Here is a 26,905-nt window from a genome sequence, read left to right as displayed (position 1 = left end):
TGGCTGAAATGGAAATTGAACTTCAAGTATGTTTTCACTGGTGTGTAATCAATGAAAATAACAGTTGTGCTTTCATTTCCTGTACTTCCTGTTTCCCTCTCCCCCTGTGCTTCCTGTTTCCTTCTTCCCCCTGTGCTTCCTGTTTCCCTCTTCCCCCCGTGCTTCCTGTTTCCTTCTTCCCCCTGTGCTTCCTGTTTCCCTCTTCCCCCCGTGCTTCCTGTTTCCTTCTTCCCCCTGTGCTTCCTGTTTCCCTCTTCCCCCCGTGCTTCCTGTTTCCTTCTTCCCCCTGTGCTTCCTGTTTCCCTCTTCCCCCCGTGCTTCCTGTTTCCTTCTTCCCCCTGTGCTTCCTGTTTTCCTCTCCCCCTGTGCTTCCTTGTTTCCTTCTTCCCCCCGTGCTTCCTGTTTCCTTCTTCCCCCTGTGCTTCCTGTTTCCTTCTTCCCCCCATGCTTCCTGTTTCCTTCTTCCCCCTGTGCTTCCTGTTTCCCTCTTCCCCCCGTGCTTCCTGTTTCCCTCTTCCCCCTGTGCTTCCTGTTTTCCTCTCCCCCTGTGCTTCCTTGTTTCCTTCTTCCCCCCGTGCTTCCTGTTTCCTTCTTCCCCCCGTGCTTGCTGTTTCCTTCTTCCCCCTGTGCTTCCTGTTTCCTTCTTCCCCCCATGCTTCCTGTTTCCTTCTTCCCCCCGTGCTTGCTGTTTCCCTCTTCCCCCCGTGCTTCCTGTTTTCCTCTCCCCCTCTGCTTCCTGTCTCCCTCTCCCCCTCTTTGCTTCCTGTCTCCCTCTCCCCCTCTTTGCTTCCTGTCTCCCTCTCCCCCTCTGCTTCCTGTCTCCCTCTGTCTGTCTGTGGTTGCGGCTCTGGTTTTCCTTCCTGGCTCCGAGCGCTGCTCTTCCTGCACACCTGCCATCCATCACTCCGTCAGCCTTCCAGTATATAAACTTGGCTCTTCTCGCACTCGTTGCTGGGTTGTAGTTGCAGCCACCTTCAGGCTAATCCTTGTTTTTAATATCGTCATGCCTGCTCTCTCTAGCCAGCCACGCTCCACTGCATTAGCATGCATTGGCCCAGAACAGACAAAGCACACACCAGGGCTACTCGATCTCACAGATATGACCATGATCATTCCCAGAGCTGCACCAAGAACCCTCCTGGGAAGGAGTCAAAGTGAGTGGATGCTGGGAGAAAGATGGAGGTTATGAACTCCTCCTGATACATGACCAGGAGGCATGGCATCAGCTTCCATAGTTATGCTGATGATACGCAACTGTACATTGCCGTGTCTCCTGATGACACAGGGCCTATTGATGCCCTTTTTAACTGTATTTTAGACATCAAGTCATGGATGGCAGAAAATTTCCTTCAGCTCAATCAGGACAAAACAGAGGTCTTAGTCATTGGTCCTGAAGGCCAGAGAGAGAAACTTTTACCAAAACTTAAAGATCTTAAACCAACACATTCTGTAAAAAATCTGGGCGTGATTTTTGACTCTGAGCTTACTTTTATTCCACACATCAAAAACATAACAAAGATAGGTTTTTACCATCTTAAGAATATAGCCAGAGTCCGCCCGTTTCTCTCTCAGGCCAGCACGGAGGTGCTGATGCATGCTTTTATCTCTTGTCGCTTAGATTATTGTAATGCCCTGCTCTCTGGTCTTCCCAAAAAGAGAATCTCAAATTTTCAACTACTACAGAACTCGGCCGCTCGCGTGCTGATGAGGGCCAGAGGGCGGGAGCACATTACATCAGTTTTAAAATCGCTGCATTGGCTCCCCGTGCGTTTCAGGATAGATTTTAAGGTTCTTTTATTAGTTTTCAAATGTCTTAACGGTCTCGGGCCTTCTTATTTATCTGACCTTCTTTTACCATATCAACCCTCGCGGACGCTGAGGTCCTCCGGCTCCGGCCTCTTAACCATACCAAAAGTAAGAACTAAAACACACGGGGAGGCGGCTTTTAGTCATTATGGCCCCCGACTGTGGAACAGCCTGCCGGAGAACCTCAGGGCCGCAGAGACCGTTGATGTTTTTAAAAAGAGGCTCAAGACTCATTTCTTTAACCAGGCTTTTAATTGATATGTCTGATTTTTCTCATTCCTTTAATCAGGCTTCTTATCTTATCATATTTTAGTTGTATGTTCTTAAGACATGACTATTTACTATTTATTTCATTTACTCAGTTTATTACTAGTTTATCTATAGCTTTCATTTATAGTTTATTTACTATTTATTCCTTTTATTCCTTTACTCATCTCATTTCACTCAATGTTCATGTTTTATACATTGTATTATTTTACTCTATCTTATCTACTCTACTTATTGTCTTATGAACTTTTCTTCTTTTAAATGTTTATTTATTTATTTATTTTTTCAACTTATTTATTTATTTGTTTATTTTTTAATTCCAGTGTTTCCTCGGCGGGTCCTCCACACTGAGAGATGTGTCTGATCTGTTGCAGGGGGGGCTGTCCTCGGGCCCTCTTGGCCCGGCTGGTTGGGGGACTCCCTACCTTGGTGTGGGGCCCACCGGTCTGTCGGGCTCGGGTGGGCCCGGGTGCGGGTGCCCCCTGTGCTCACAGTCCCTGATGTCCCTCGGTGTGGACGACCCGAAAGGTGGCCTTTTCCTCAGTCATTAGTGCCGTGCCATGTCTCGTTACCCCTGCCATCGTCTGCAGTAAGAGTGTGAGTGTGTGTGTGTGTGTGTGTGTGTGTGTGTGTGTGTGTGTGTGTGTGTGTGTGTGTGTGTGTGTGTGTGTGTGTGTGTGTGTGTGTGTATGTATGTGCGCATGTGTGCGTGTGTGTATGCATGTAGTTGAGGGTGGGTGCTTGTACATACGGAGGGTGGGAGGGATGGGTTTTTATTGTTGCTTTATTTTGATTTCTATTGTTTTTAAATCCTGTGAAGCACTTTGTGTTACATTTTATTATGTATGAAAAGTGCTATATAAATAAAGTTTGATTTGATTTGATTTGATTTGACCATCCGTTACGTCAGACATTCAGGTCACATGATGAAATCTAAGCCATCCCGTTTGCTGATGAAGAGCATGAGGTGCAGTGAGTGGACCTTTGAGTTGAGATTGTTTTTTTAGGTTGCAGCAAAACATCATCAGGTAAGGATCTAAAAACTAACAATGTGTGTGTGTGTGTGTGTGGGGGGGGGGGGGGGGGGGTGCAGGCATTTAAACAGCAAACCAGACGTGCTGTGACAAAGATAAAGAGCAGAGGATGTGTGAATGTGCTTAGTATATAATAATTATAATAAAGCAAACATGACAGTAAATAAAATGTAAAACTCTGAATATAAGATGAAGATCCAGTCATTTAAAAAATTTCAACAAACTCCATCAGTTCAGCTGAAGGATCTGGACAGCAAAGGCTGAGTGTTACAGTAACACATGTCACTGCTTTCATTTAGAGGTTTTAGAGAACTGCAGGATGGAAATCTGGCATCACTTGAAGCATTTTATCAGATGTCACACAGCTCCCTCTGCAGCCACAATGCCACAGCCTGTTTCCACATCAGCTACTCCTCAGGACACACAGAGACTCAAAGGTGAGCAGTCAGTTTAACCACAGTGGAGAGAGATCTGCTTTATTTTGAAACTGTGATCAAAATGTACCGTGAGCGATCACAGAGGGCGCCAACGAGCCTGGACAAGGTGACAAAGAGCCCAACGAACTGCAGGAGCAAACCCATGAGGCGAACGGCGCCGTTACGACGGAGCGGTTACAGTCACTCACACTGTCTGAGGATCTCGTGCAGCCTCGTGTTTCCACATTTGAAGTCAGAGGTTTTCACAGGTTGAAGCAAAAATTACTGTCTGCACAATCTGTCAGTGTCACTCTTCACTTGCTGATGCTCTTTCCAGGTTTTCCACAGACTGACATGAATAAACAGCAGCTCTGCCAGCCGGCCTTTGAATCTCTGCACAAAGTTACAGATTTAGATTTTTCTTTGATCCCAGTGAAGCACGTGAGAGAAGATGCTGGTAAGAAGAGGACGGCAGCTCTCGAGGTCCATTCCGAGGACTGATCTTTGTTCCTCAAATCAAACATAAAAAGCCGTTTCTCCGTGTTAATGAGCACAATCACTCTTCCTACAAGCTTCAATAATTCATTTGCTCCCAGATTGTCACACATCCATAATGAATAGCATCCACAGTGAATTATTTACAGTCATCCTTCATGGCACAACTTACTGACTGACACTGGCTCACCCTGTGTGTGTGTGTGTGTGTGTGTGTGTGTGTGTGTGTGTGTGTGTGTGTGTGTGTGTGTGTGTGTGTGTGTGTGTGTTCATGTGTGTAGGTTTCATGCAGACATTTGGCTCCATAATGGCCTCACAGCTAAGAAGCAGCGGTGCTGTCCTCTGTGGAGACGATCAGCTCAAAGGCTAATAGCATCAGTTAGCGTGTGCTACCAGCTCCCCCCTCAGTACAAAGCCGGCACATACAGACTGAACAGTCGTGTTATTAGAGGAAACAGAACAACAGTCAGTCCTGGGAATATTTGTATGTCCGCTGCAAAGAATCTGGACAAACAAAAAGAAAATGAAATTGTAGTGAGAACCTTGACATCCGCCTCATGCTGAAGTTCAGGTTACATCAGAGCTCAGAAGTGGAAGCTTTGAAAGTTTGTGAAACGTTGGAAATCCAGCGACTCTTGGCTGCAGAACACAATATTGGCCAATCCTGTAAACTTTGCCCTCGCAGACTGAGTCAATAAATTCGCCCGTCACAGCTGTCTGCCTTCAGCTCTGGGTCGGAAGCTTTCTGATTCAGTGGCCATGGCTTTGAAGGGAGCGCTGATTTGGCTTTGCTCGCTCGCAGGTAACCTCATGTTTTCTGTTTGTCTGAAATCATGAGAGAGTGTGTGCGCTGCATGAGGATGGATGACTTCACGGAGAATAAGAAGTGGGATGTTACATGTAGCACGTGTGGATGTTTGCTTGCAGTGTGGGTCTCCTCTGCAGCTCAAGATGAAACTTCCCTTCAGAACTGCAGCTCACAGAAAGAGCTGTGGGAGCGTCTCTCAGCTGATCTCAAGGTAAACTACTGACGTCATCAACCAGAAAAGCTGCTGGAGCACGCTCACATTAAGTTCATGAGAAAAAGAGTCTTTATCCCAGCGGATGCTTTTCATGTGTCATGTGCAGTTTGCCTCTCATAGCTTCACCAGTGAACCAGTTGTACTGTGTGATTTGACCGACAGGTGGCGGTAGAGTGCGCAGAAAGCCTGCCGTGGAGCTCACAGCAGACCGCCGCTCTGCTGCTGTCCATGACCAACCTGACTGATGCTCTGCACGCACAGCAGCTGAGAGGTGGAGGCCTGCGTGTGTGTGTGTGTGTGTGTGTGTGTGTGTGTGTGTGTGTGTGTGTGTGTGTGTGTGTGTGTGTGTGTGTGTGTGTGTGTGTGTGTGTGTGTCTTCAGGCTTGGGATATAATTGACTTTTCGTACATATTTCTATATTATTATTGCATATTGTTAGATTATGTTTCTTGTTATTTCTGATTGCTGGACATTAACGTGTGCAGCAGCTTCCCCTCCGTCACAATGACGTCTTCAGCTATAAAATCAAGCAGTACTCACCTGAATAAAAGCTCTGCTTCAATCACACAGCAGGAGGCTGCCGAGGCTTCTGGTCCTGGGCATAAAAACAGCGTCTGTCATATTCAGTGTGACTCCAATCAGTCAGGGTTTGGTTTGCTGATGCTGCTCAAACGTACAGGCTGTGATAAACTGAGAGGAAGTGGACGCTGCAGTTAGACTCCACCACAGCTGATGATATTAAAGTAAATAATAACTGAGACTTCAGCACTGAATTAAGTGAGCTCTGCTGGCAAAAAGTAGAATAATTACCTTCACCTGAAGAAGCTTTCATCACTGATTAAGAGTCCATTTGTGCTGTAATTTCCTGCTGCCTGAAAGAGTCCATCAGTCGCTGCTGCAGAGGCTTTTCATGGAGGCCTGAAATGGACTGAAACAAGAACATGCAGGCACTTCCAGATTCCATCCAATTTAAGGTGGATTTCTCAAATGAGTCAGAGATAAAAGAGCTGCAGCTGACATCCGAAACGAGACACACTCAAAATGGACTTCTATTAAATAATCATTGCTTTACAGAATGCCGAGGAGTGGAGCCAGAGAAATGTCCACAAGCTGAAGTTCCTGATAATGGAGGTCTGGCATGTGTCACAGTGGACAACAAGCGCTACTGCAAACCTCTGTGCAACCATGTGAGTTCCACCTGTGCTAATAGAAACATGGCGTCTGGTTGATTCTGCAGGCTGAGTGACGTCTCTGGTTGTTCTGTCTCAGGGCTTTGACTTCGGCTTCATGAGGAGGAGTCGTCTGTATGACGAATGCAGCGAGCAGACTGGATTCAGGTGGAACACTCAGTTCGTTGGAGGCAACAGGCTGGCTGTGTGCAACGGTGAGGCTGCATCTTAATAACTTCATTTAACCCGGAGTCGCTTTTAATAACTTTGAGCTGATTGTTCAGAGCAGGAAGTCATTTACAAAGACGCTCATTTCCTCAGTGCAGTTCTGCTTTATTGAGTTGAACTTTCCTTCTTTACATCTCCAGAAGCATCTATTCAGGTTTCAGGAGCAAAGACGGCGTATTTTCCTCAGGATCAGGACTGCCTAAAAACCAAGAGCAGCAGCCACCAGCAGAACAGCATCATTGAAGACTTCAAGGCTGAGCTGAAGAGCCAAGGCCTGCAGGGGGAGCTGCAGCACGCCTGTCTCCTGTGTGGATGACCACGAGGTGGAAACAAGTGAGGGACAATCCATCGAGCATGTCGAGCGTGAAGTGAAGCTTTGCCACCAGTGAAAGACTGTGTGAGCCCTGAAGTGTGAGAATAAACGTGTTCCTGAACCTCAACGCTTCCCTCTGTTGGTATCTTTATTTTCCACCTCATGTTAGACACTGTCTTTTTACTTTCACCCTCACTCTGTCTTACATTTACCGTCGTTATCAATCTAATTTCACATGAATCTTTTATCCTTGTTGTGCATTTTCAGCAGCCTACCTTTGACTCTCTCCTGTGCTGCAGCTCACTGAGGCTCCTCAAACACCACAAAACAAAGCTGATGTCGGCCGGATGTGAAATATCTGCCATCCCTGAGCTTTCACCACTAGTGGTGCATAAAATGTAAAGTTTGGCCTGAGGGTGGTGCCAGAGGAAAGGAAGTGCTGGAGCCCGTTCAGGACGCTGACTACAGGAAGTGTTTCCTGAGAGGCTGATCTCTGTGTAATCACTGATTTCACCTTTAAAGCTGACTGCATGAAGCCTCAGCTTTAGCCTTTTAAAGAGAAACCCTTTGGGCTAAAGATGGCGTTTCTGTGCAGCGTTATGTTAACAGGCTGAACACATCTGCAAGCATCTGAATGCTGCTTCCTCTCTGACTTCATTTACAAATAGTCACTCACCGTTTACGTGCTTGGTGTCCAGTCAAAACGAGGCTCATCACTCTGCCAATGGACTGCTTTGTCTGCTCCGTTCCTGCTGACACATCCAGACGTGGCTCGCCGGGGTCAAGGTTAAAGAGTCAAAACGAGATTGCAGGATCTCATTAGGCAGCCATTGACATTACACATCATTCTATTAGGAGTCCCTCCAATCAGAGAGAAAATGACCCACAGGACGACCCTCTGCTGGAGGCGGACACACTGCCCCATCATTAATTATGGAAATAGCTGCCTGTGGACGGAAGGATAGGCAGCGGCCAACTGTAATGTCACACATCTCCCATCAGATAAGAACAAATAACTAAATTAGAGAAATATCTGCTCCTTCATGCTGGTGAAGTGCTGCATGGAGCGTTCACCTCCACCTCCATCATTTCAGCACGTGAATCACAGACCTTTGGTTTGGGGCTGAAACAGGAAGTGTATAATTCTATTCTATTCTAACAGCGTGCATCTACGCTTGTGTCAGCGGTGCAGGTTCAACATGACGTCAGGTCCATGGAGAAGCGGTTTTCCAGTGTGGTGAAGAAGAACTGGACGGCCCTGCACAGACCTCTGACCTCAGTCCGACACGTTTGGGATGAGCTGAATCCAAACGGCCACGTTCCAAACTGCTGCTGAAACCCTTCAGAGCAGCAGATGCAGCAGTGTACTAACACGCTTGTGTGTGTGTTTGGAGTCTGCACGCTTCAGGTCATGAGGTGTTCGTTTGCCTCTTCAGCAGCAGGAATCAGCGAGTGGCTGCTTGTTTTTCACTGCATTCATTTTTCAAATTAATTGTACAAAAAACAATTTCAGTGATTAAATAAAATTAATCAAGCACATAAAAAATTTAAATGACCAGAAATTAAAATGTTATTGGCTCTCAGCTATCATGCATTATTGAAACAAACTCATTTTACATCTGTGGTCACGATGCTTATTCGGCACGCAGGACTCCAGCAGTGCTCCTCTGTGGACACCAGAGGGCAGCATGAACTCACCTTTGAACGCCTGTTACCTGGCAGCAGTGACACACACACACTCACACACATTATTCTGTTGTCGGTCTTGTGGAAATAAACACTTGTAGCAGGTAGAAACAGAGCTTCAGTGTATTTCAGGGTTGAGAATGAAAACGTTTGACTTCAAACATTCATTAACTTTAATGATGAATCTCAGTGTTTTGCTGCGGCTCTTCACAGAAACAGGTTTTAAAAACAGGCTGTGTACTGACTGAATGGAATTTGCTCTTTTCATGAGCCGTCTGAAGCAAATACTAAAGAACACAGTTTATAATCTCACTTCATTTGTCCCTTCCGGTCGTCTTTCTTCTCTTTCCGTCTCTCTTCTTTTCTTCTGCATGTGTTTTTCTAACAGGTGAACCAGTGAAACCTTCCAGCGTCGTCGTCGTGCCAAACCTAGTGCTGCTCACTTTCCTGGCTGCTGTCCAGCTTCTGCAAACAGAGAAAAGAATGAATGAAGGCAGACAAAGAGGACGACTGTGAAAGAGTTTCCAGCTTCATTTTCCCAGGACAAACTCTGAAAATGAAGAGCAGTGTGCTCCACCTTCACTGCATTTCAAAGGTATTCTTCTTCTGCCCTGTGTGACAGGCAGACAATCCTGTGAAGGATATGAATAACTGTCTGAAAGTGTTTTATTAGTCTTGCTCGTAACACAACTTACCGACTGGAGGAAGTGTATTTCTGAGCGCAGCGCCTCTCTCAGAAGCTCCAGCTCTCCTTCTTTATGCATCTCCAGCTCCTTCCTCAGCCTGGTAAACAAATGAAACCCATGTCAGTGACTGAAAGAGAGGTGGAAAGAAGATATGAAAGAAGCCTCAGTCCTTCATGCTGAGTTTAAATCTCCTCACGCTTTGCTTTGAGTCTCTATTCTTGGTGTTACTCTGAGAAAGAAAACAAACCAAATGAACTGCATGAAACTGAAACCTGCTCCCACATTCACTGCTTGATGTGTTGGAAGTATGAACACCAGTTTACGTGCACAAAACCAGTTCATTACTGGAAATAATCTGGATTAAAGTCACAGTTTAACCAAGATGTGTCTAGTTTTGCTGTTGGCAGACAGCAGGCAGCGTTTACAGCTGCTGACAGCTGAGTTCATATCAGAGCTAAAAGCTAACAGGAAGAGAGACTTGCTGATGTTCTTCACATCCCTCACATCATTATGTAACCTCTGTGGCACCACTGCAGACTGAAGAAAGCAGGCTGGAGCACCTGCTAACACCTGATAAAGGTAACTGGACAGCTGGAGGAGTCATGCTGCTCTGCTCATGAAAAAGGCTTCAAAGTCTTTGAATCCACAGCTGAAGAGGAAAAGGCAGAGCAGCATTCACAGTAATAATCAGCTGAGTCAGGTAAGATGAGGAGAGCCTGATGGAAGAGGAGGATGCATCAACAAGACAACACTGTGTACAAGATGAGACGTGTTTAACAGACGGCTGCAATAATCCAGCTTTACTCTGCTTCATGTGCTCACACTGACTGTGACTCCTGCAGACTGACAGGAAATTCAGGCGGGAGAGAATAAAGGTGATCACCTCTGAACAGTCTTAACATCCAGGCAGTCGCTCTGGAAAGACCTCGCCTTCAGAGAGTCTAATAATGAGAAAGTATTTTAAAGTGAAGCAACAAGGAAATGACCTACAGCTCATCAGATAACGCCACGAAAAGAAGACAGTATGGGCTGAACGTCGCAGCGAACAGACAGCAGACGCTCTGTTGAAGACAAACCGTCAGCCTCCTCTGCTGCCAGACGAGCAGACTGTTTCTAAAACAAAGCCAGCGTTTCACTCTTCGGCTTCATGAACACACGCGAGCTGTCGGCTCACTCGGTGCGTGATGCCCTGGCTGTGATATGACTGCTGCTGCAGGTGTGTGAAGGTTCTGCACTCGGCTCCACGTGAACCTGAGCGGGCTACCTCCATCTTTCTTTTATTGGAAGTTAATGAAACAATAAAACCACTGAGCTAAAATTGCATTGTCGGGGTGTGAAAAGCAGCAGCAGTGCTTGAAAGTTTGCTCTTTGTGGAACTTACAAATGACATTTTTAAGGCCAGCACGCCGTTTTGCAAACAGCAGAAGGATGTTTCAAACAGGAAGACACTCAGGGTGGCATTTGAGATATCAGGGATTTCTGCAGTTTAATATCAGATTTCTGCGATGCAATGACATCTTCAAATGAGCCTTCACAAATAATACAGCAGTAATATATCAATGAAGAAGATGCTGCACATCAAAACACACACAGAACTCCCAAACCATCAATCTCAAGGACGCTGACTGAATATTTCAGGTATGTTTCCACTGCGACAGCGAGCGATGTGCAGCAGCGGCCGGCCTGTTTTGCACACTGAACAGTTTTTAAACGACTGTAGCACTGATTCAAATTGACATGCATTCAATTTCCAACAATCAATGAGCAGAGAGTTAAATATGCGTTTTAAAGAGACGCTGCAGTGGATGAAGACAGGTTGATGGTTTCAGTTCAGAATGGATGATCATAAGAATGAGTGAGAGGAGGCCTCCGGTCCAAAGCCACATCCTCAGCACTTCCTGAGGCTAATAAGGCCGCGGGTAATGAAGGACCGAGTATGTTTAATGAGGCTGACGGATGAACAGGACATGCTACCCACATGCAAGATTTAAGGCAGCGCTGGGCGAGGGAGGGGGGCTCGGAAAAGGCCACGAGCAGAACACGAAGAGGGAGTGAAGGACAGAGAAAATAAAAGCAGGCATTGTGACAGCAGCCTGTTTTGTGCCTAATAACAGGCATACTGAGGACACTTTCAATCAAATTCTGGATAAAATGCATTTTCTGTGAGTCACAATAAATAAATAGTTGAAAATTAGATTTGAAATCATGTGGATGGGATTAATCACTTCACATCCACGGTACTGTAGAGAAGACATTATCCAAAGTAGTAGCATCAGCAATAACAGCGACCCTTCCTTCCTGGAACACTATTGATCTCCAGCCTTTAATCAAATAAAGGAAGCCTCTTTGTGCAGAAACACGGCGGACCAGCGCTCTCCCACCAGTCACGTTTCAACAGACCAGGTCCTCACTTCATACTCTGCGTGACGAGCACACACTCGTCTGAGATGTCTTCAGACATTTCCATCTGCATCCATTGTTCTGTGTCTAAATGCACGAATCTGAGGCGATGAAGAGCGTGAGTGTTCGTCCATGAAGGTTCAGTTCTGCTGCTTATTCTTAAGGCTTTTTTAGCTATATTTCTTAACCTGTACTGTATGTATACTCGTAAACACTGCACGTATCTCGACTCATTAATTAAAGACGGTTAAAAGTTAGACTTGTCCAGTTAAAACATGATGTTTGATTCCACTTAAAGCAAACTGTTTATTTGCTGCTGAGTCGCTGCATAAGCACTCAGTGTAAACGCTTCACTCTCGCCCTCCGCCTCCCTGCATCAATCACATTAGCCTCAGTTTCTTTTTTCAACTTGTTGACTGAATGAAATACACTGCAGATCAAAGCCTTAATTAAGCCAAATGGTCTTAATGCTCTGTTATTTACACTTCCAGCCTTGGACTCCAGCCAGCAGCATAACAGGGAGAGAAACAGACGGCGGCTGGGCAGACTGGTCCATTCAGCACTTCTCACAGTGCGATCCTGCTCTGCTGTGGAAATAACGCCGTCTCTCTAATTGGCCTGAAGAATGCTGCGTTGTACTGTGGTGTTAACAATGTGATTCTCTTCTTGTCCCTTTCTAAGTGCATTTAGCGTCACACAAGAGGCTGCGGCTATTAGTGCCTCTGCTGAGATGAATCTTCATCTGGTACACAGTAGAACAGCACAGAGGCCTGGCGAGCAGCAGACAGCGAGGCCTCGGACGGCTCAGAGAGGGACATCTACAGCATCAGGCAGCTTCTTACAGGAACACTCTGTTTGTTTTGTGTTTTATCTGCATGTATTTCCCAGCAGCATTTGCTGTTTGCTCTCTTCTGCCTCATAAGGATTATACTCTGACATAATGTAATTACAAGCTGTAAGTCAGCTGCTGTCTGTTGTGTCCACATACATAAAGCTCCCTCAGCATCCACACAGTTGATGCGACTCACCTGAGACAGGTGCTGTCAGTCAGAGGCTTCTGACTGACAAACAGGCTCTCCACTCGCAGAGATTCTGTCACGGCCTGCGCCTCCTTCACCTGCTGCTCCAGGTCTGCAGTCCAAAGCAATAAATCAAACGCTAGAGGTCTTTCCTCAAACGAGACAGACACACGCCGCAGGTGCAGTGTTAAGACATTTGCTGAGGTGGAGGTGGAGACGATGGGACAAAGTTTGGATAATACAGTGCACCCACGACCGCCATGCTTTCACTGACCTGACCTCTCTGACTCCAAAGGTCAAAGCCTGACTAACAGCATTACAAACACTGTGTTTTAGTCTCTGATAAGTCTTTAAACTCATGGATCTACTGTTCAAACTGGACTTCCTGGACAGTATTCCATCTTCAGGTCAGCACCTGCAGCAGCACGTCCACAACAGTATCGTCCTCTGCTTTGTTTGTTTGTGTTGCAGTTCTATTTTTGTTCCAAACACGTCTAAACCTGTGACCTGTACAGCTTCCACCTGAGAATACTAAAGCCCACATGTGGAAAAAAAAAAACCCAGTCATGAAGCCAGAAACAAACATACAACATCTGGTGTGAACATACTGTTTGCTGACTCTGCTGCAGCTAAAATTCAAGAAGTCTTTCTTTAGCTTTCAGTTCTGTCAAACACAAGATGTGAAAATAAGGAGTGTTTGTTGAGTGTTGCAGAAATAACTGTGTGTGTGTGTGTGTGCGCCCGCGCGCATGTGTGTGTGTGCTGTGCAGAGTGCTGCTGCCTCACATGTACTCGTTCTGATTTCCTAACATTAACTGGACCTCTGGCGTTCACCTTTGCGGGTGTTTCTCAGGCCTTGCAGCTGGAGGTGGAGCGCCCTCTGCGCCTCCTGCAGGGAGCTCATGTGACTGTTCCCGCCGCTCAGCAGCTCCATCTCTGCTTGGAGGGAGAAAAGACGAACCCTACTGAGGAGAGCTGGAGGAGTGACTGAGGAGAAATCAGCAGGAGGGCTGAGCAAGAGGAAACTTTCAATTTCCAATGTTATTACCATTTTTAACTGTACAAGCATCAGAAAATGGTTTTCCCTTGAGCCCAGATATGATCCATAATGTAAAGATGTTGGCTCTCGGTGGTTTTGGGAGAACAACTCTTGATGAAAACATAATTTGTCCTTAAAGCGGCTTTAAAAGATACGACACATTGTGCTTCTATAAAACACTGTCGCTGCAGCTTCTGTACAAATATGCCCGACATAATATTTGTCAGTTAAACGCAGTGATTAAATTAAACAGAGGACATTCACACTGCACCCCCCCCCCCGCTAACTCCACTCTGCTGTGCTGAGACACATGTTGTCAAAACTTTTGGATAAGTTCCCTTTGTTGCTAATTATTTTACCACACACATGAATGGTGGTATGTTCACAAGCAGAGTCTCATTAGTGCTGCGGCGGCCGGGCGTATTACAGCGTGAGCTGCACAGACTTTAAATACCATCATCAAATGAGGGGCTTTACACCTCAGGAGCTTTGTACTTATAACTCCACAGGCGGGTTTGTGAGGACAGAAAGCAAACCGAGTCCTGGACTCTTACACAGGAACACTTAACGTCGTATTTTAATCCAGGACGAGAGTTCAGATACGCTGAGCTTCATCAGTTAGTCTGTGCTGTCTTTGTGCTTTTGTCCATGTTGTGACAGAGAAGTGGAGACTGGATGGACAGATCGAGCAGGTACTTTGCACACTGTCATGGAAACACACACTCACAATCTGCTCAGTATTAACTATTTGACAGCGACATGCTGTCAACACATCAGGGACCATCGTTATAATTCACCTTCTTTCTACCATTCATCCTTCTGCTTGTACTACTTGTAATATACCACATTTTGATATGAGCAGTCAGGACCACGTCTGCACGGTAAAACCTCCGTCTTTTATGACCTTTGTGTAATGATTCCACCTCCCTCTCCAGCTCCAGGATCTCAGTGTGTGTTTGGCTCTCAAACACCATCTCTCTGTTCCCTCGAAGACTGAAGTCACTGTTGAATCTCGAGATCTCTTCGAGGAACTTTTCCTCCTCTTCTTTAGACTTCCTCTTTATCTTGGCCTGCTATGAAAAGAAGGATAACAGGAAATGCTCCCAGAGATAAAACTAATACAGCTGTTTGTGATGCTACCACAACCTCTGCTACTGCAACTACTACTGATATTAACGATACAGTTTTGATCATTTATCTTGAAGTTTTAGCCAAATAACTTACAGTACTTCCTTCCTCCTGTGCAGTATTTGGGGGTTCTGTGTGTATTACTTCCCTCCAGTGTGCTCACTTCAAAGCATACACAGTTGCCGTGAACTGTGCTCATACTTTTACAGCCACAGTGTGTATGTGGGATCAGCTAAAAATACTTTTTGACACTTTGACAGCCTTTGAAGAAATGTGGTAGCTGTTCACACTTCAGTGGGCCGCTTGATTATTAGTTGGTAGACAGAAAATTAATTGTACACACGATTTGTTTATGATGGACACTAAAAAATAGGTCTGATCACTTCGTACGCTGTAATGAGGTAAATACAGAACAGCTGGGACATAAAACCAAAATAAAAGCTGCTGCTCTGAGATCTGATGGCTAACTGATTATATTTCAAACAGGGTGCAAGTCAGTTTGTACACATCCACACAGTTTTCATGATAAAAGCTGACCAGGCACAGAACCAATGTGGTATTAGATGCAAATATTGATTCAGCTTTCAACCCACTCGGCGTTCCCTGAGGTGGCTCTTCTGGCAGAGCAGCTCCTCAATTTGCCTCAACATCTGGTCTTCACATTTCTTCATCAGGTCACGCTGCAGCATCATCGCAGACGACTCCTGAGCCTGGATCACAAACAGACGAGAGGCCAGTTAAAACACACAGTCTGCAGACTTCTGCATGGAGGAGATGCATTACTGTGACATGTGAGAGGTGGTTAGTGAGCACACATCAGGAGAAATGAGAGGAAATCAGCTTTTTAGTATGGACAGCTGGCAAGATCATTACGGGCTGTGTGCTGCGTAATGCAGACGTGTTCGTGCCCCTTCCTCAGGTATGGTCAACAAAAATGACCTCTTTCTCTGACTACCTTTAAGACTCTGGTGTCTAGGTTTCCCTTTCACTGCATCTGTATATATCATTCACTTTTTCAGCTCTTCTTCTGTCCTCATCCTGAGCGATTATGTGATACAACCAAAAAGAAACAAAACTGCCAAATTACGCAGGAAGGTAAATTCACAGAGCATGCTTTTCAAAGAGGCCTCTGGCATGACTTTCAGTACAGTTTTAAGTCTGTTATTCGAGCCGTCAAAGAGCAAGTGAGTGCTTGTGTTTTGGGAAGGTGTATTCATTTGGTTGCCATCTGCAACCTCACCAGTAGATGCCACTACATCTTATACTGGTCCTTCAAGCCAGCTCTCATAAACTGGAAGACATTACATCTCGAGCGGTAAACACACCCTTCATATCTGAATGACGTAAACATTTTCAATACGCTGTACTAAAGGGTCAAAAAAGTACCTGTGATGTGTACTCTCAGGCACAGAATACTCAGAAAGAACTGTGTTGTATTCAGCGGCCTTTCTAATTACACTGAGTAATTCCCTCGTTTGATTGGATGTCCACTTTGACACACAGGAAGAAGTTAGCAATATTTCTGAGAGGTCAACGAGCCTGCCTTTGACATCATATCTCACACATGCTGAAAGGGTTCGCTAATGTTATCCGGTGGAAAATAGCCATTGATTTTACAGTGGCACTCGCAGTTTGCACTGTTGATGAAATGAATGGGAGAGATTAAGTGTTTTCAATCATAAAGCAGATCAGCTGATCAATATGCCAATATGCACTTCTTTACCTCATGTGTCAGTGTCACTGATACTGTCTGCTGCTCTTATTTTTCTTATTTCTCTCTTGACATTTTACAACAAAGTAAGCTTCACACATTTACAATACAAAAAACAATAACAAATATCTGTTTCATAGAAATGTCCCAGTGGACGAACAGCAAAAGGACATATCAGACAAGTCAAACTACATGATGTGCCACCATGGAAATGAGGCTCTTCTATGAGAGTTCACCAACACCATCAGACAGGCAGCAGTCACATTCACCGCTTATTTACACTCTCAAATGCAATGAAAAGTAAATTATAAGCCTGTGAGAAACTTCAGTCTCTTAACAGTGTTTTGTACAGTCAGGCCCAATTTTGTGTCAGACATCCAATTTATTCATAGCTGCTCCTCTAGACACAAAATGTATTCATAATTCACACATTAGCCAGGAATAAAGAGGAAATGTAATGCAGCCTCACCTTTATATCAAGTTCCTTGTTGGTCTTTTCATACTTTTCAGCGGTGCTCAAGATCTTCTCATTGCATCTGATGATGGCAACTTTCACTGGCATAAAGACAACTGATTAGCTAGTAAAATGCAAAAAATAATAATGCACTGTCACTGCAAAAGTGACATTTATAAAAATTATTTTTAGATGGTCTGAACCAGGAAAAAAAAAACTCATCAGATAATATAAACTGACATGTTGGTGGATAAGGAGAAGTCTCCCTTTATTGTTTATAGTGCTAACATGGCTAGCTATTAATATAGATAACCTTCCAATGTTAGGCAGCTGATAGCTATAGCTTATCTTGCTAGCTGAAAGTTCAGCAGGCAAGCAAACATGACTTACCTTCTTTAAATTTCTGTGTTTGTTCAGCTAATTGTTGTTCAGACATAAGAATTTGTTGAAAGAGTGTGTCTAAACTCATTTTGAGTATATAGCCGGTTGAATAAATAAACTGGAGTCAAAGAAATAGAGAACACTGCAGCTAACGACTAGCTAGCTAGGTCCCTGTCAGCCACTTAACGTCAGTTACTCAGTAAGCTAGCTCCACCTATGACGCAGCTCTGAGGAATGGCCGCCAGGCTCCGCCCTGCACGCAACCGACACTGGTCAGTTTGTTTGTATACACTGCAAGTAAGACTGATGGTCCATGTTTTATTTAGTAGTTTAAGCATTTTGAGAGTGTCAAACAGGCGCAGTTTGGGGAAACAGGAAGAAAAAAAACGGCCGAAAACGGAAGAAAAATGACGGCTTCTCAGCTAGCTATAATCCTGTCGAGGCTGTAGCTAGCAGTGGCTAAGTCTGTGTTAGCCTCACATTAGTTAGCTAGCTCAACTCTTCTGGATTCAGTTGTCCGACCGGGACACAAATCTTTCATTTACATTATGAATTTAACGTTTGCCACCGCCACCGTCCCATATCTGCTGTAGATAATTTAGCGCAATGTTGGCTGACTGTGTTCAGTGTCACTGCTCAGCCCCGGTGTTGATCGGTGGCACCGCCATCTTTCTCCGCAGTCATCCTCACAGACTTATTTGGCCAGCAACTCCTGACTTTGACCAATTTCTCCGTTTCACCACTGCGACAGAAAGACGCTTCTGATCCGGTGCCATGAAGCACATTACAGTGTGAAACGTTAAATGACCTGAGGACTACATCATTCTGACATTCATTTGCAAAATTAATATCACATATTGATTGAGGCTTTTCATAAATCACCAGACCGAGCCTCCCCCCGACTGGCAGGGCTCCCTTTGGAGACTGTAGAACAGCAAAGTCATCAAATTGTAAGCAGACAATTAGCCCAGATAGTAGCCTGAGCCTGTCGCCCATTTGTACCCATTTTCTGTCTCTTTCCCAGTCCTGTCCTCTGTTAAAAAGCTGTGGACACTGGCCTGCAGCATATCTATTTAACGGAATTGAAAGTCATTTTGAAAAGTGACTGTGCCTTGCAGGATTGATTCATCATACCAACCTAATCACGCCTTCCTTTTCACTGAGGGATTATTCACTGACGCTCAAATAAGCTATTTCATCCCGTCTCTGAATGAACCTCTCTCAGTGTGTGTGTGTGTGTGTGTGGGGGGGGGGGGGGGGGGGGGTTGATTTACTGCAGCTCCCTTGATTGATTCCTCCCCGTCTTTAATGCAGAGAGAGGGTCATTGACATAGTCTGGTCCCATGTATTTAGCCAAGTGGATTAGCCTCTGAATAGGCCTTATAGGCAATCAATGAGCTATAGGAAGAGTTACAGGCCATCCGTGTTATTATTATCATGCTCTGCTTGTTAGATTTCTACTCATTTGACTGTACATTGATCCAGGTGTTTGAGATGTGATCAACATATTTTCTTTTAATCTCGATGTGCAATGGAGTGTGAAACGTGCAGTATTGTTAGAAAGCGTCATGAATGTTTCCCAGCTTTACTTTAAACAGTGACCCTTACATTAAAACCACCAACAGATGGCGACAGTCACACAGTGTCCACCTCCCGCGTGTGGACCGAGGCCAGGCGTCCCTCAGCGCAGCGCTGTCCAGCAGCAAAACCACATTTTGTCGAGGCTGTATTTTATGTTACAGCCCCTGAAGGGTGTCATCAAACACCCGACATCCCACTCTGTTCACAGTTGTCAGCTACTGTAGCATAACACTTTCGTGTCATTTGCAAATGGCTTTAACATTATAGCCGACTGGGAGGAGCCACGCGCATGCTGGAGATATCACGAATAGGTGATGTCCATTCATTTTGTCATCAAGTGGCACTCCAGGTTAGAAGGGCCAACAAAGTGCCATACAAGCTGCTCCACATGCTGCTGTGTTAATCATGTGGAAGTGCACTGTGGCTGTCAGCACGGATGTAAAAGCAGTCCACACACTCATCAGCTGTTTTTATCTCTAACATTTTCAATGCAGCCACGTGCCCTGTGGGGTGATGAGCGCAGTCTGTGTGCACTTTAGTGGGCTGGCGAAGTGATTATTTCCATTTCTGTCTTTTTGTAACTTTGTGTGTGGGTGAGCTGCAAAGTTGATTAAAATAAAACACAATTAAAAGACTTAAATAACCCTAAAGAGATGTGAGCTGTTACTCAGCAGTGACGGTAACCTTTCAGGATGATCATCTCTGTGCTGCTGTGTTCATTAGTCAGTTAAACGAGCTTAAAGCTAATTGCGCGTTTTCTGTGCTGCTGTTGTAATATTTAATAATAAGGGGGTGAGTTTGCGGTGAGAGGGAGGCCCAGCTTTGTGAATTTCTGATAAGGTTACAGTAGTTTGGTGCGGGGGGACGCTGGCACTCTCCTCCTGCTGAATGCGCCACACAGCAGTGGGGCTCCAGTTGGCTGAGTGCGCTCAGACGCACAGACGCAAGCATCCCACTGGCTGGAGTTGGAGGACACTCGCCCGTCTCGCTTCCACCGCTGCTCTGATCCCTTGTCTTTGTCTCCCTGCGGTGAGAAGACCACCCGCACGGGACGGAGCGAAAAAAGAAGCGCTCCTTTTTTCCCAGAGACCGCTGAGAGTCGGAGAAACTGTGCAGAATCGGGACTGGACACTTTTTGGAGGGGGGATTATTTCTCGCAGGAGGAGCTGGATGTGTACAGCGGGGCGCACACTGCATGTCTCTTCAATGGATTTCAATACAGCGGACGTACCCTGGGAATTAAACTACTGTTAAGTCGCTTTTAGTTCGCAAATTTCGTTCCAGCAAGGGTTTGTTTCACATGGAGAGGAAGACGATGATCATCGCAGCACTGTATGTCCTCCTGCCTCTTTTAGGTAAGTTTCACTTGATTTCTTTCCACCAGCAGCTGCTCGTCTGACTCTAATTCATCCATAGGTGCGTGTGATGTTTTAGTGGCTCTAGTGTGAGCTGTGTCCGTGAGCCCGGCAGGAAACGAGCAGGGGCTGCTGAGACCCGCCAACTGCTCCAAAACGGCCAAGTCAAGCAGGAGCCGACGCTGCCTCATCAGAGCAAACAGTCCGTCAACGGACTGAAGCGTTTTCATCGTGAAACTGTCCTTAAATCAGCTGCCTGACCCTGAAGTTGTCAAGCAGTACGGACCCGATGTCAGTCAGTGGCTGTGTGTGCTGTAACCTATAGATTATTTCACAGTGAGGTTTATTTTAATGTCACGGGATAAAACTCATCTGTAGTGTTTTAATCCCTGAAAGTGCGTAGAATAAACTTTGACTAATTACAGTGAATAAATGAGCAAACAGAGGACAAAGGGGTATTATTGTTTTACGTATTATTATAATTATTCTAAGTATTGTAATATTGTAAATGGCACTTTTGTTCCCAGACGTGTTGTCCTATGCCGAGGAGAACCTGCGTGCTGGGGCCACCCGGCTGGACTGTGTGAGGGCCAGTGAGCAGTGTCTGAAGGAGCAGGCGTGCAGCACCAAGTACCGCACGATGAGGCAGTGCGTGGCCGGCGGCAAGGAGAGCAACTTCAGCATGGTGGCCGGCCTGGAGGCCAAGGACGAGTGCCGGAGCGCCATGGACGCGCTCAAACAGAGCCCGCTGTACAACTGTCGGTGTAAAAGGGGCATGAAGAAGGAGAAGAACTGCCTGCGCATTTACTGGGGGATCTATCAGACGTTACAAGGTCGGTTTATTAGCTTTGGTGGAACTTTTTCTCGTTTCCCCTTCAGCAGATTCTGATTAAGAAACGCCTCATGTTGCTGCTCTGATCTGCTGTGCTGTTTGTGTTTTTGAGGTCTGTGAGAGAATGAAACAATAGCACAATATTACTGTTTTTCTTCCTGGGGATCCAATAAAACCCCCACAGAGCCCCTCGGGGGTCTTTGTTTGGGTGGGGCCGCTACATTTGGAGAACACCCTGCAGCTGTAGTTAATATGAAATGGACGTTCCCCATAGGTTTTTTAATCTGCTCTGTGAAGGGGTGAGATGATTTGTTGCCCCAGCTCCTCCCACTGCTGCATGGAGGGGGCACCATCGTCCTCCCCCTCCAGCTCTGTGACCCCCAAATCCCTGTACCACAAACACGACCACGCAAAAAGTAGCACACAGCTATTTATCCAATAACAGTCCAATGCGATCATGCGCAATCACTCAACTTTTCATTCAAATTTGGTCTCCGACTAGGTTCTCAGCCACAGTCCCGCTGAGCCAAGACACTTTTTGACCTCCTAAATCACTTTCCTTGAAGGTAATGGAGCGTGAAGCCCCTCAGCTCTGACAGTGCCATCTTAAAGTGTTGATCATAGCAGGGGGGCCTTTTAGTCCCTAAACTGCATCCAGCCCATCGTCTGCGAGTCCACTGCCAGTTGCACAACACAGCTGACCAACCTACCTAATCAAGCGTGTGGCTGTGTGCCAGCGTGGCTATCGACTGACCCAAATAACCCCTGTCACATGCAGGCCAGTGTGAGGGGTGACGGATGATAAACAAAGCAGGAGGGGTTCAAAACAAGGCTATCTATCTATCTATCTATCTATCTATCTATCTATCTATCTATCTATCTATCTATCTATCTATCTATCTATCTATCTATCTATCTAACATGTGGCCATTGTCCTCACAGGTAATGATTTCCTGGAGGATTCACCGTATGAGCCTGTGAACAGCCGTCTGTCTGACATCTTCCGGCTGGCTCCCATCATAGGTAAGAGTAAGGATCTGCTCTGGAGGCTTGTGCTCCATCCCTTGGTGTTTGTTTTCCGTTGTTGTATTGGTCACCCGTCTCACCTGAGATGTGGTTAAGTTCAAAGCTGTGCATGCTCCCACCGAAGGTTATCTGTGTGTCACAGTATTTTTCCCTCCTCATCCTCTCCACTATCTGCCTCTCTCTCCGCTCGTCCTCACCCTGACGAACGTTGCATGCTGGCTGGAAGTGACCTTGCATGGGGGGCTATAGTTCTGAGTCTCATGGAGCAGGAGATAAATGCAGCTGGAGAAGCAGGGCTCTGCTGTGGCGGGTGTGTTTCGCTGTGGTTGTGGAAGGCTTCCTCTTGCGGCTGCTTGAATCCACTTGTTGAGAAGAGTGAGTGAGGAGCTCTGAGGGTAACGTGGGAGAGCATGACAGGCGTTTTTCTGCTCAGATCTGCGTGTGGGAGCTATGCTGAGTGGAGCCTGTAGATGGCGATGTTATTCCCTTCTTCACAGTCAGTCACTCTGGTCCCACAGTTGGGACTGTTGTTGGTATTTGCGAGTCTAACATATGAATGTGGTGCAATCATGGAGCTGCTTACATTTCCATTGTTACACTGCAGGTGATGAGCACTGTGTCAAATGAAAGGGACACGCTCTGCCTCCACATCCTCTCAGAACAAGCCTGATATTCTGACCCTTTTGATATAGAGGAGCCTTTTCTTTCTGTTTCCTCTGTCATTTTTATCTCACAATAGGCTGATTTGCCCTAAACCGTCGCTTCTCCCACAGGAGAGTGAGCTCACGATGTGGGTGGTGAGGTACAGATACACAAAATCTTGGACTGGGTACAGACTTCATGACCAATTTGCCTCTAGAGAAACACCGACTGAGGAGCCAGCTTTTTTTGTAAAGCCTATTCTCTCCTCATGCTACTCTCTGTAGAAAAAGCTAACTTACACAGGAGAAACCCACCATGTCGCATTGTGTATGTCTCTGTCCCCTCGTATGCCAGCCAGTCCCAGCGAGGATGGCGTCGTGGTTAACATCACAGGCAGGCGACGTCTCTCCACAGTCTGAGCTGCAGGTTCACCAGATGGGAGCAGTTTGATTTATGCTGTCGTTCTTATAGTGAAGGCAGGCGCCCCTTGTTTGATGGCCAAATGCCTCTTTATGTTGATTGATGGCATTGCATACATACAGTATATCTCTTTGTAAGCATCAGACATCAGACGTCATATCAGCCGAGTCCGTCATTAAAGCACAGTTATGGAGAGTTTGGTGCCAACTCAGGTTTATCTTCATCACTGATTCATCTGCTGGTTATTTATTCCATTACTGGATTAATTGTTTAGCACATAAATGTCCAAAAATAATGCGAACATGCATCTCACAGTTTCACAGCGCTCAAGATGAAGTCTGCAGATAGCTTGTTTGTTCTGACCAACGGTCCAAAACCCAAAGACAATAAATCTACAGCGATGTAAAATGGACAAAAACAGGAAAGCCTGTCGGCCTGTTTGCTCTCTGCGTGAGTCCATCGACTAATCAGTTCTGAAAATTGTTGTTTCATTTTTTATTGACTTTAGTGCTTCAGAGCCCTTCAGCTTCCAACCTTTCTGTGACCCTTTTAAATTAGGGAACAACTACATGTGACCTTTCATCACAAGCCCGTCTCAGACTGTTTGATTGAAGGATTTTTATGGGCTGAAGAGGTAAAAGTATTCAGTATTTAGCACGAAACAAAATGAGCGTTTAAGAAAAGTCAGTAAAAATAAACACAAGTTTGTGTAACGTGATTCTTCAGATTTGTGACCCCTCAGAATGATCTTGGGACCCGTTTGGATGTCCTGACCCCCCCGAGGTTGGGAATGACTGGCTGTTTCAGTGCTACTTCAAACACCTCCTGATTGATAGCTTCGTATAGCTGTAACCTATACGACATAACACAGATCAGCCTGGGTCTCTCTTTGTAAGCTTTCCTTTTTGTGTTGAGGAGTGAAATGTGAGACAGAGCAGAGGCGAGGGCTCAGACAGCATACAGTCTGAGAGGGGACCAATATGAAAAGCGCTCTCTGGGGATTCTCATTTCCAAATTATGCAAATTTAGGTCTTGTTTCTCACAAAACTTTATATTGGAGGTAGGAGTGATATTAGAATACAGTACAATACCCACTTTGATCATTTTCTATAGGAGCTCTGTACATTTCCTCCTTTGTGCTGTAGCACCTGCACATTTCTTCCGAGCATGTTTCAGTCTTCATTAAATGCTAACAGACAGAATGCTAATGATGACTTTTATTCTAGTTTATAGTGTAAATTACTGAATGAAACCATTGTACTCTTGTTGAGTACTTTCAGGCCCTCAGACACCAGTTTGTGAACCGCTTATGATCCGACTCAGCGGTCTATTTCAGGAGGCTCTCTGGACGTGTCCCGCGTTAGTCTCAGTGAGACAGTGCTACTCGGTGATCCCAGGCTATAGGAACAATAGGCAGCCACGCTGATCCTGTAATTCCATAATCGGCCCCACGTCCCCAACCGAAGACACTAATCCCCTGTGACACCCATACATACAGTGCACAGATGTGCAGACCGTCCACCACACAGCGCTGTGCCCTGAACACCTGTTCACAATGAAACGCCCATAGGCGTCAGTCTGGTTGCACTGCAGAGACATGTCGGCTGTCCTCACAAATACACTGAATGTGCAACTAGAGTGGACGTATGATTTACAGAAAATTATTACAGAATATTAACAGGATTAAGATTTGAGCGCCGGCAGTGAATATCACACATTTCAGTTTGTAAACAGAATTTCCATAAATGAGAAAACACGTTAGTTAGAGACGTGTAAAACATAAACACTGACATCATAGAAAGCTTAAATAATCAGCTCTAACTGAATTTGTATTGAACAATGAAACGTAACACTCCAGCTAATAGATGTGCGCAGAAGAACACAACACACAGCAGTGGGTTAATTTAGCTAATTATTTTCAGATCTTTACCGGGGGCAGAGTGCCTTTACCTCCGGGCCTGAGTCCAATGAGTCACAGAGAAGTGTGAGCAACTCACTTCTCTGCACCAAAAATGAGCAGCCACTGCAGCAACCAGCAATCCTCAGCAATGCTTTTAGAGACATAAAAAAAGAGCAGCATTTTGTCAAAACGGCTTGCACAGGTTTGTTATGGTCATAGATGTTTAGAGGAAGTCATGTTGGTGTCTGAGACATACCTGTGGACATGCTGTCAGCACTGGAGCTCCTTTAAAGGCCTGTAGTTTCTCTACTGAACGTCCACCGTGTCTGTCCTGATCAGCTCATCTGCTGCTTGGAAGTCACTGGAAGTGTTGATGTGATGAGTAGACGGCACATAGGAGGCCTCATTGTGAGTTTTCATCGCGACACCTGAAGGAAGCACTTCACCAGTGAAGCGTTACAAATGGGTTTCATAATACAGGCACGGCGCAGCCTTTTTAAAGTCACCGTCTCCATCATGTGTTTGTTCTTGTGACAGAGTGATGACACCTGTAAAGCAGGAACCTGTGAGTGTGAGCTGTGTACGGGGAACATGTAAACTCCTCCAACACATCGGTCGTGGTGGTAGTAAACAATCAAGCTGCGTGAGGACAACAAAGCGTGTGCACCGGTACTTTTAATGCAGCTTGTTGATTGCTCTCCTCGATTCCTTCTCCAGCAAAATATCCCCGTGTTCAGTCCCTTTATCTTCTCTCTCTGTCTCTCTTTAGCGGCTCCACCTGTTTTGATGTCTGTTTCAGCTCATTAAAGGGCTCAGTGAGTTCTGCTGCTCTAACTTTGGAGACTGCTGCTTCCCCATTAGGTGGAAAGTGTGTTTTCACTTTACGCGGAGTACATGTGTCATGCTCGCCATAAATATAACACACAGAAGTAAAACATGAAAAGATAAATCTGAGCAGACTTTTCTTACTACATTATCCATGTCTGTATCTGTCTGTTTTGGTGTGTAACCTTTTTTTTTGCAGTTAGAGAGATGCTAGCTTTGCAAGATGCTAACTCTATAAATCAGCAAGCAATGAGGCCAAGCTTGAAAACAGCAATTTTCTATCACACCACATGAGTTCATACAAGCTGAGAGGAAGGAGAGAGCAGAGTTTACTTGACATGGCTGCCCGTCTCTCCACCAGTCGCCCATGTTTATGAGTCACTGATCCGTGCAGGAGGGAGCAGCACAGAAACAGAGAGCATTATTCTGAGATTAAAGTGGACTTGGAATTACTGCCACACCATTTGGCCCGGCCCGCTGGAAAATCATAGCGGTGTAGGAAAAGGCTGAAAACACAGCCTGGGTAGTTTCATATTACTGTATTCATGAAAACTCGCTCTTCCAGGTGCTTTTCTGATGCCTTTCAGAACATTTCTTCTCTCCATTCGCTGCCTTTTCTTTTCCTCCTTGGTCCTCTTCCACATCGTCCTGTTTTCCGACACGCCCGGCTCTTCCCGTCATCTTGAATTGTGAATGTGCCAAAGCACAGCTCAGGTATGCTCGACTTAAAGAAACATTTCTGCATCTGGGTAATGGGTGATTTGAGCGAGCCTCAAAATTTTTGGGCATATTGCCACAAAGATTACAGTGCGTGATTGCACTGTGTGCAGATAAAAGACCGTTTTATTATGTGAGCCAATTGTCATTTGAGAGGTGAGAGAAATGTAACACGGGGCATAAAGTGACACGGACCATAATCGACAGTCTGGGCAGCAGCCAGAAGTGACTTCACCTAAATTCAGCAGCTGTGCTTAAATGACGGGGTGGCGGCGGGTGAAGACGGATAAGAAGATCACAGATTCCAGGAGGTGCGACCTATGAATAAAGATGAGTTTATGCAGCTATCGTTT

General features: G+C 45.6%; 3 protein-coding genes across 3 annotated transcripts in view; 2 read left to right on the top strand and 1 right to left on the bottom strand.

Annotated features, from left to right (window-relative positions):
* Positions 1 to 4,777: 4,777 nt before the first annotated feature.
* Positions 4,778 to 6,803, top strand: LOC139341704 (uncharacterized). The gene is made up of 6 exons (XM_070978347.1): positions 4,778 to 4,820; positions 4,946 to 5,025; positions 5,203 to 5,311; positions 6,115 to 6,227; positions 6,310 to 6,424; positions 6,578 to 6,803. The coding sequence occupies exons 1-6, from the start codon at positions 4,778 to 4,780 to the stop codon at positions 6,751 to 6,753; spliced, it is 636 nt and encodes a 211-aa protein (XP_070834448.1). The 3' UTR covers positions 6,754 to 6,803.
* A 2,062-nt stretch (positions 6,804 to 8,865) lies between these two features.
* On the bottom strand, positions 8,866 to 17,342 carry ccdc172 (coiled-coil domain containing 172). The gene is made up of 8 exons (XM_070976993.1): positions 17,264 to 17,342; positions 16,889 to 16,974; positions 15,302 to 15,418; positions 14,485 to 14,650; positions 13,376 to 13,477; positions 12,551 to 12,653; positions 9,132 to 9,219; positions 8,866 to 8,901 (listed from the first exon to the last, which is right to left on the bottom strand). The coding sequence occupies exons 1-8, from the start codon at positions 17,340 to 17,342 to the stop codon at positions 8,866 to 8,868; spliced, it is 777 nt and encodes a 258-aa protein (XP_070833094.1).
* Positions 17,343 to 19,718: 2,376 nt separating this feature from the next.
* The window catches only part of gfra1a (gdnf family receptor alpha 1a), an 81,200-nt gene continuing 74,013 nt past the window's right edge, over positions 19,719 to 26,905 (top strand). Inside the window, exons 1-3 of the mRNA XM_070978359.1 lie at positions 19,719 to 20,190; positions 20,718 to 21,023; positions 21,965 to 22,045. Coding sequence (XP_070834460.1) covers positions 20,136 to 20,190; positions 20,718 to 21,023; positions 21,965 to 22,045 — 442 coding nt within the window. The 5' untranslated portion in view covers positions 19,719 to 20,135. The remainder of the gene's footprint in view (positions 20,191 to 20,717; positions 21,024 to 21,964; positions 22,046 to 26,905) is intronic.

This window comes from Chaetodon trifascialis, chromosome 13, assembly GCF_039877785.1.
Source record: "Chaetodon trifascialis isolate fChaTrf1 chromosome 13, fChaTrf1.hap1, whole genome shotgun sequence".
NCBI lineage: Eukaryota > Metazoa > Chordata > Actinopteri > Chaetodontiformes > Chaetodontidae > Chaetodon > Chaetodon trifascialis.
This window is presented reverse-complemented; position numbering and strand designations above follow the sequence as displayed.

What these genes read in the sequence shown, in the direction of transcription:
- LOC139341704 (XM_070978347.1), top strand. Translation starts at nt 4,778, where the DNA reads ATGGCTTTGAAGGGAGCGCTGATTTGGCTTTGCTCGCTCGCAG. An exon ending in TTGGCTTTGCTCGCTCGCAG is followed by an intron (nt 4,821 to 4,945) that starts GTAACCTCATGT and finishes GTTTGCTTGCAG; the next exon opens with TGTGGGTCTCCTCTGCAGCT. An exon ending in CAGGCTGGCTGTGTGCAACG is followed by an intron (nt 6,425 to 6,577) that starts GTGAGGCTGCAT and finishes TTACATCTCCAG; the next exon opens with AAGCATCTATTCAGGTTTCA.
- ccdc172 (XM_070976993.1), bottom strand. Translation starts at nt 17,342, where the DNA reads ATGAGTTTAGACACACTCTTTCAACAAATTCTTATGTCTGAACAACAA. An exon ending in CCTGAGAAACACCCGCAAAG is followed by an intron (nt 12,654 to 13,375) that starts GTGAACGCCAGA and finishes TTTGGACTGCAG; the next exon opens with ACCTGGAGCAGCAGGTGAAG. An exon ending in AAATACACTTCCTCCAGTCG is followed by an intron (nt 8,902 to 9,131) that starts GTAAGTTGTGTT and finishes CTCTGTTTGCAG; the next exon opens with AAGCTGGACAGCAGCCAGGA.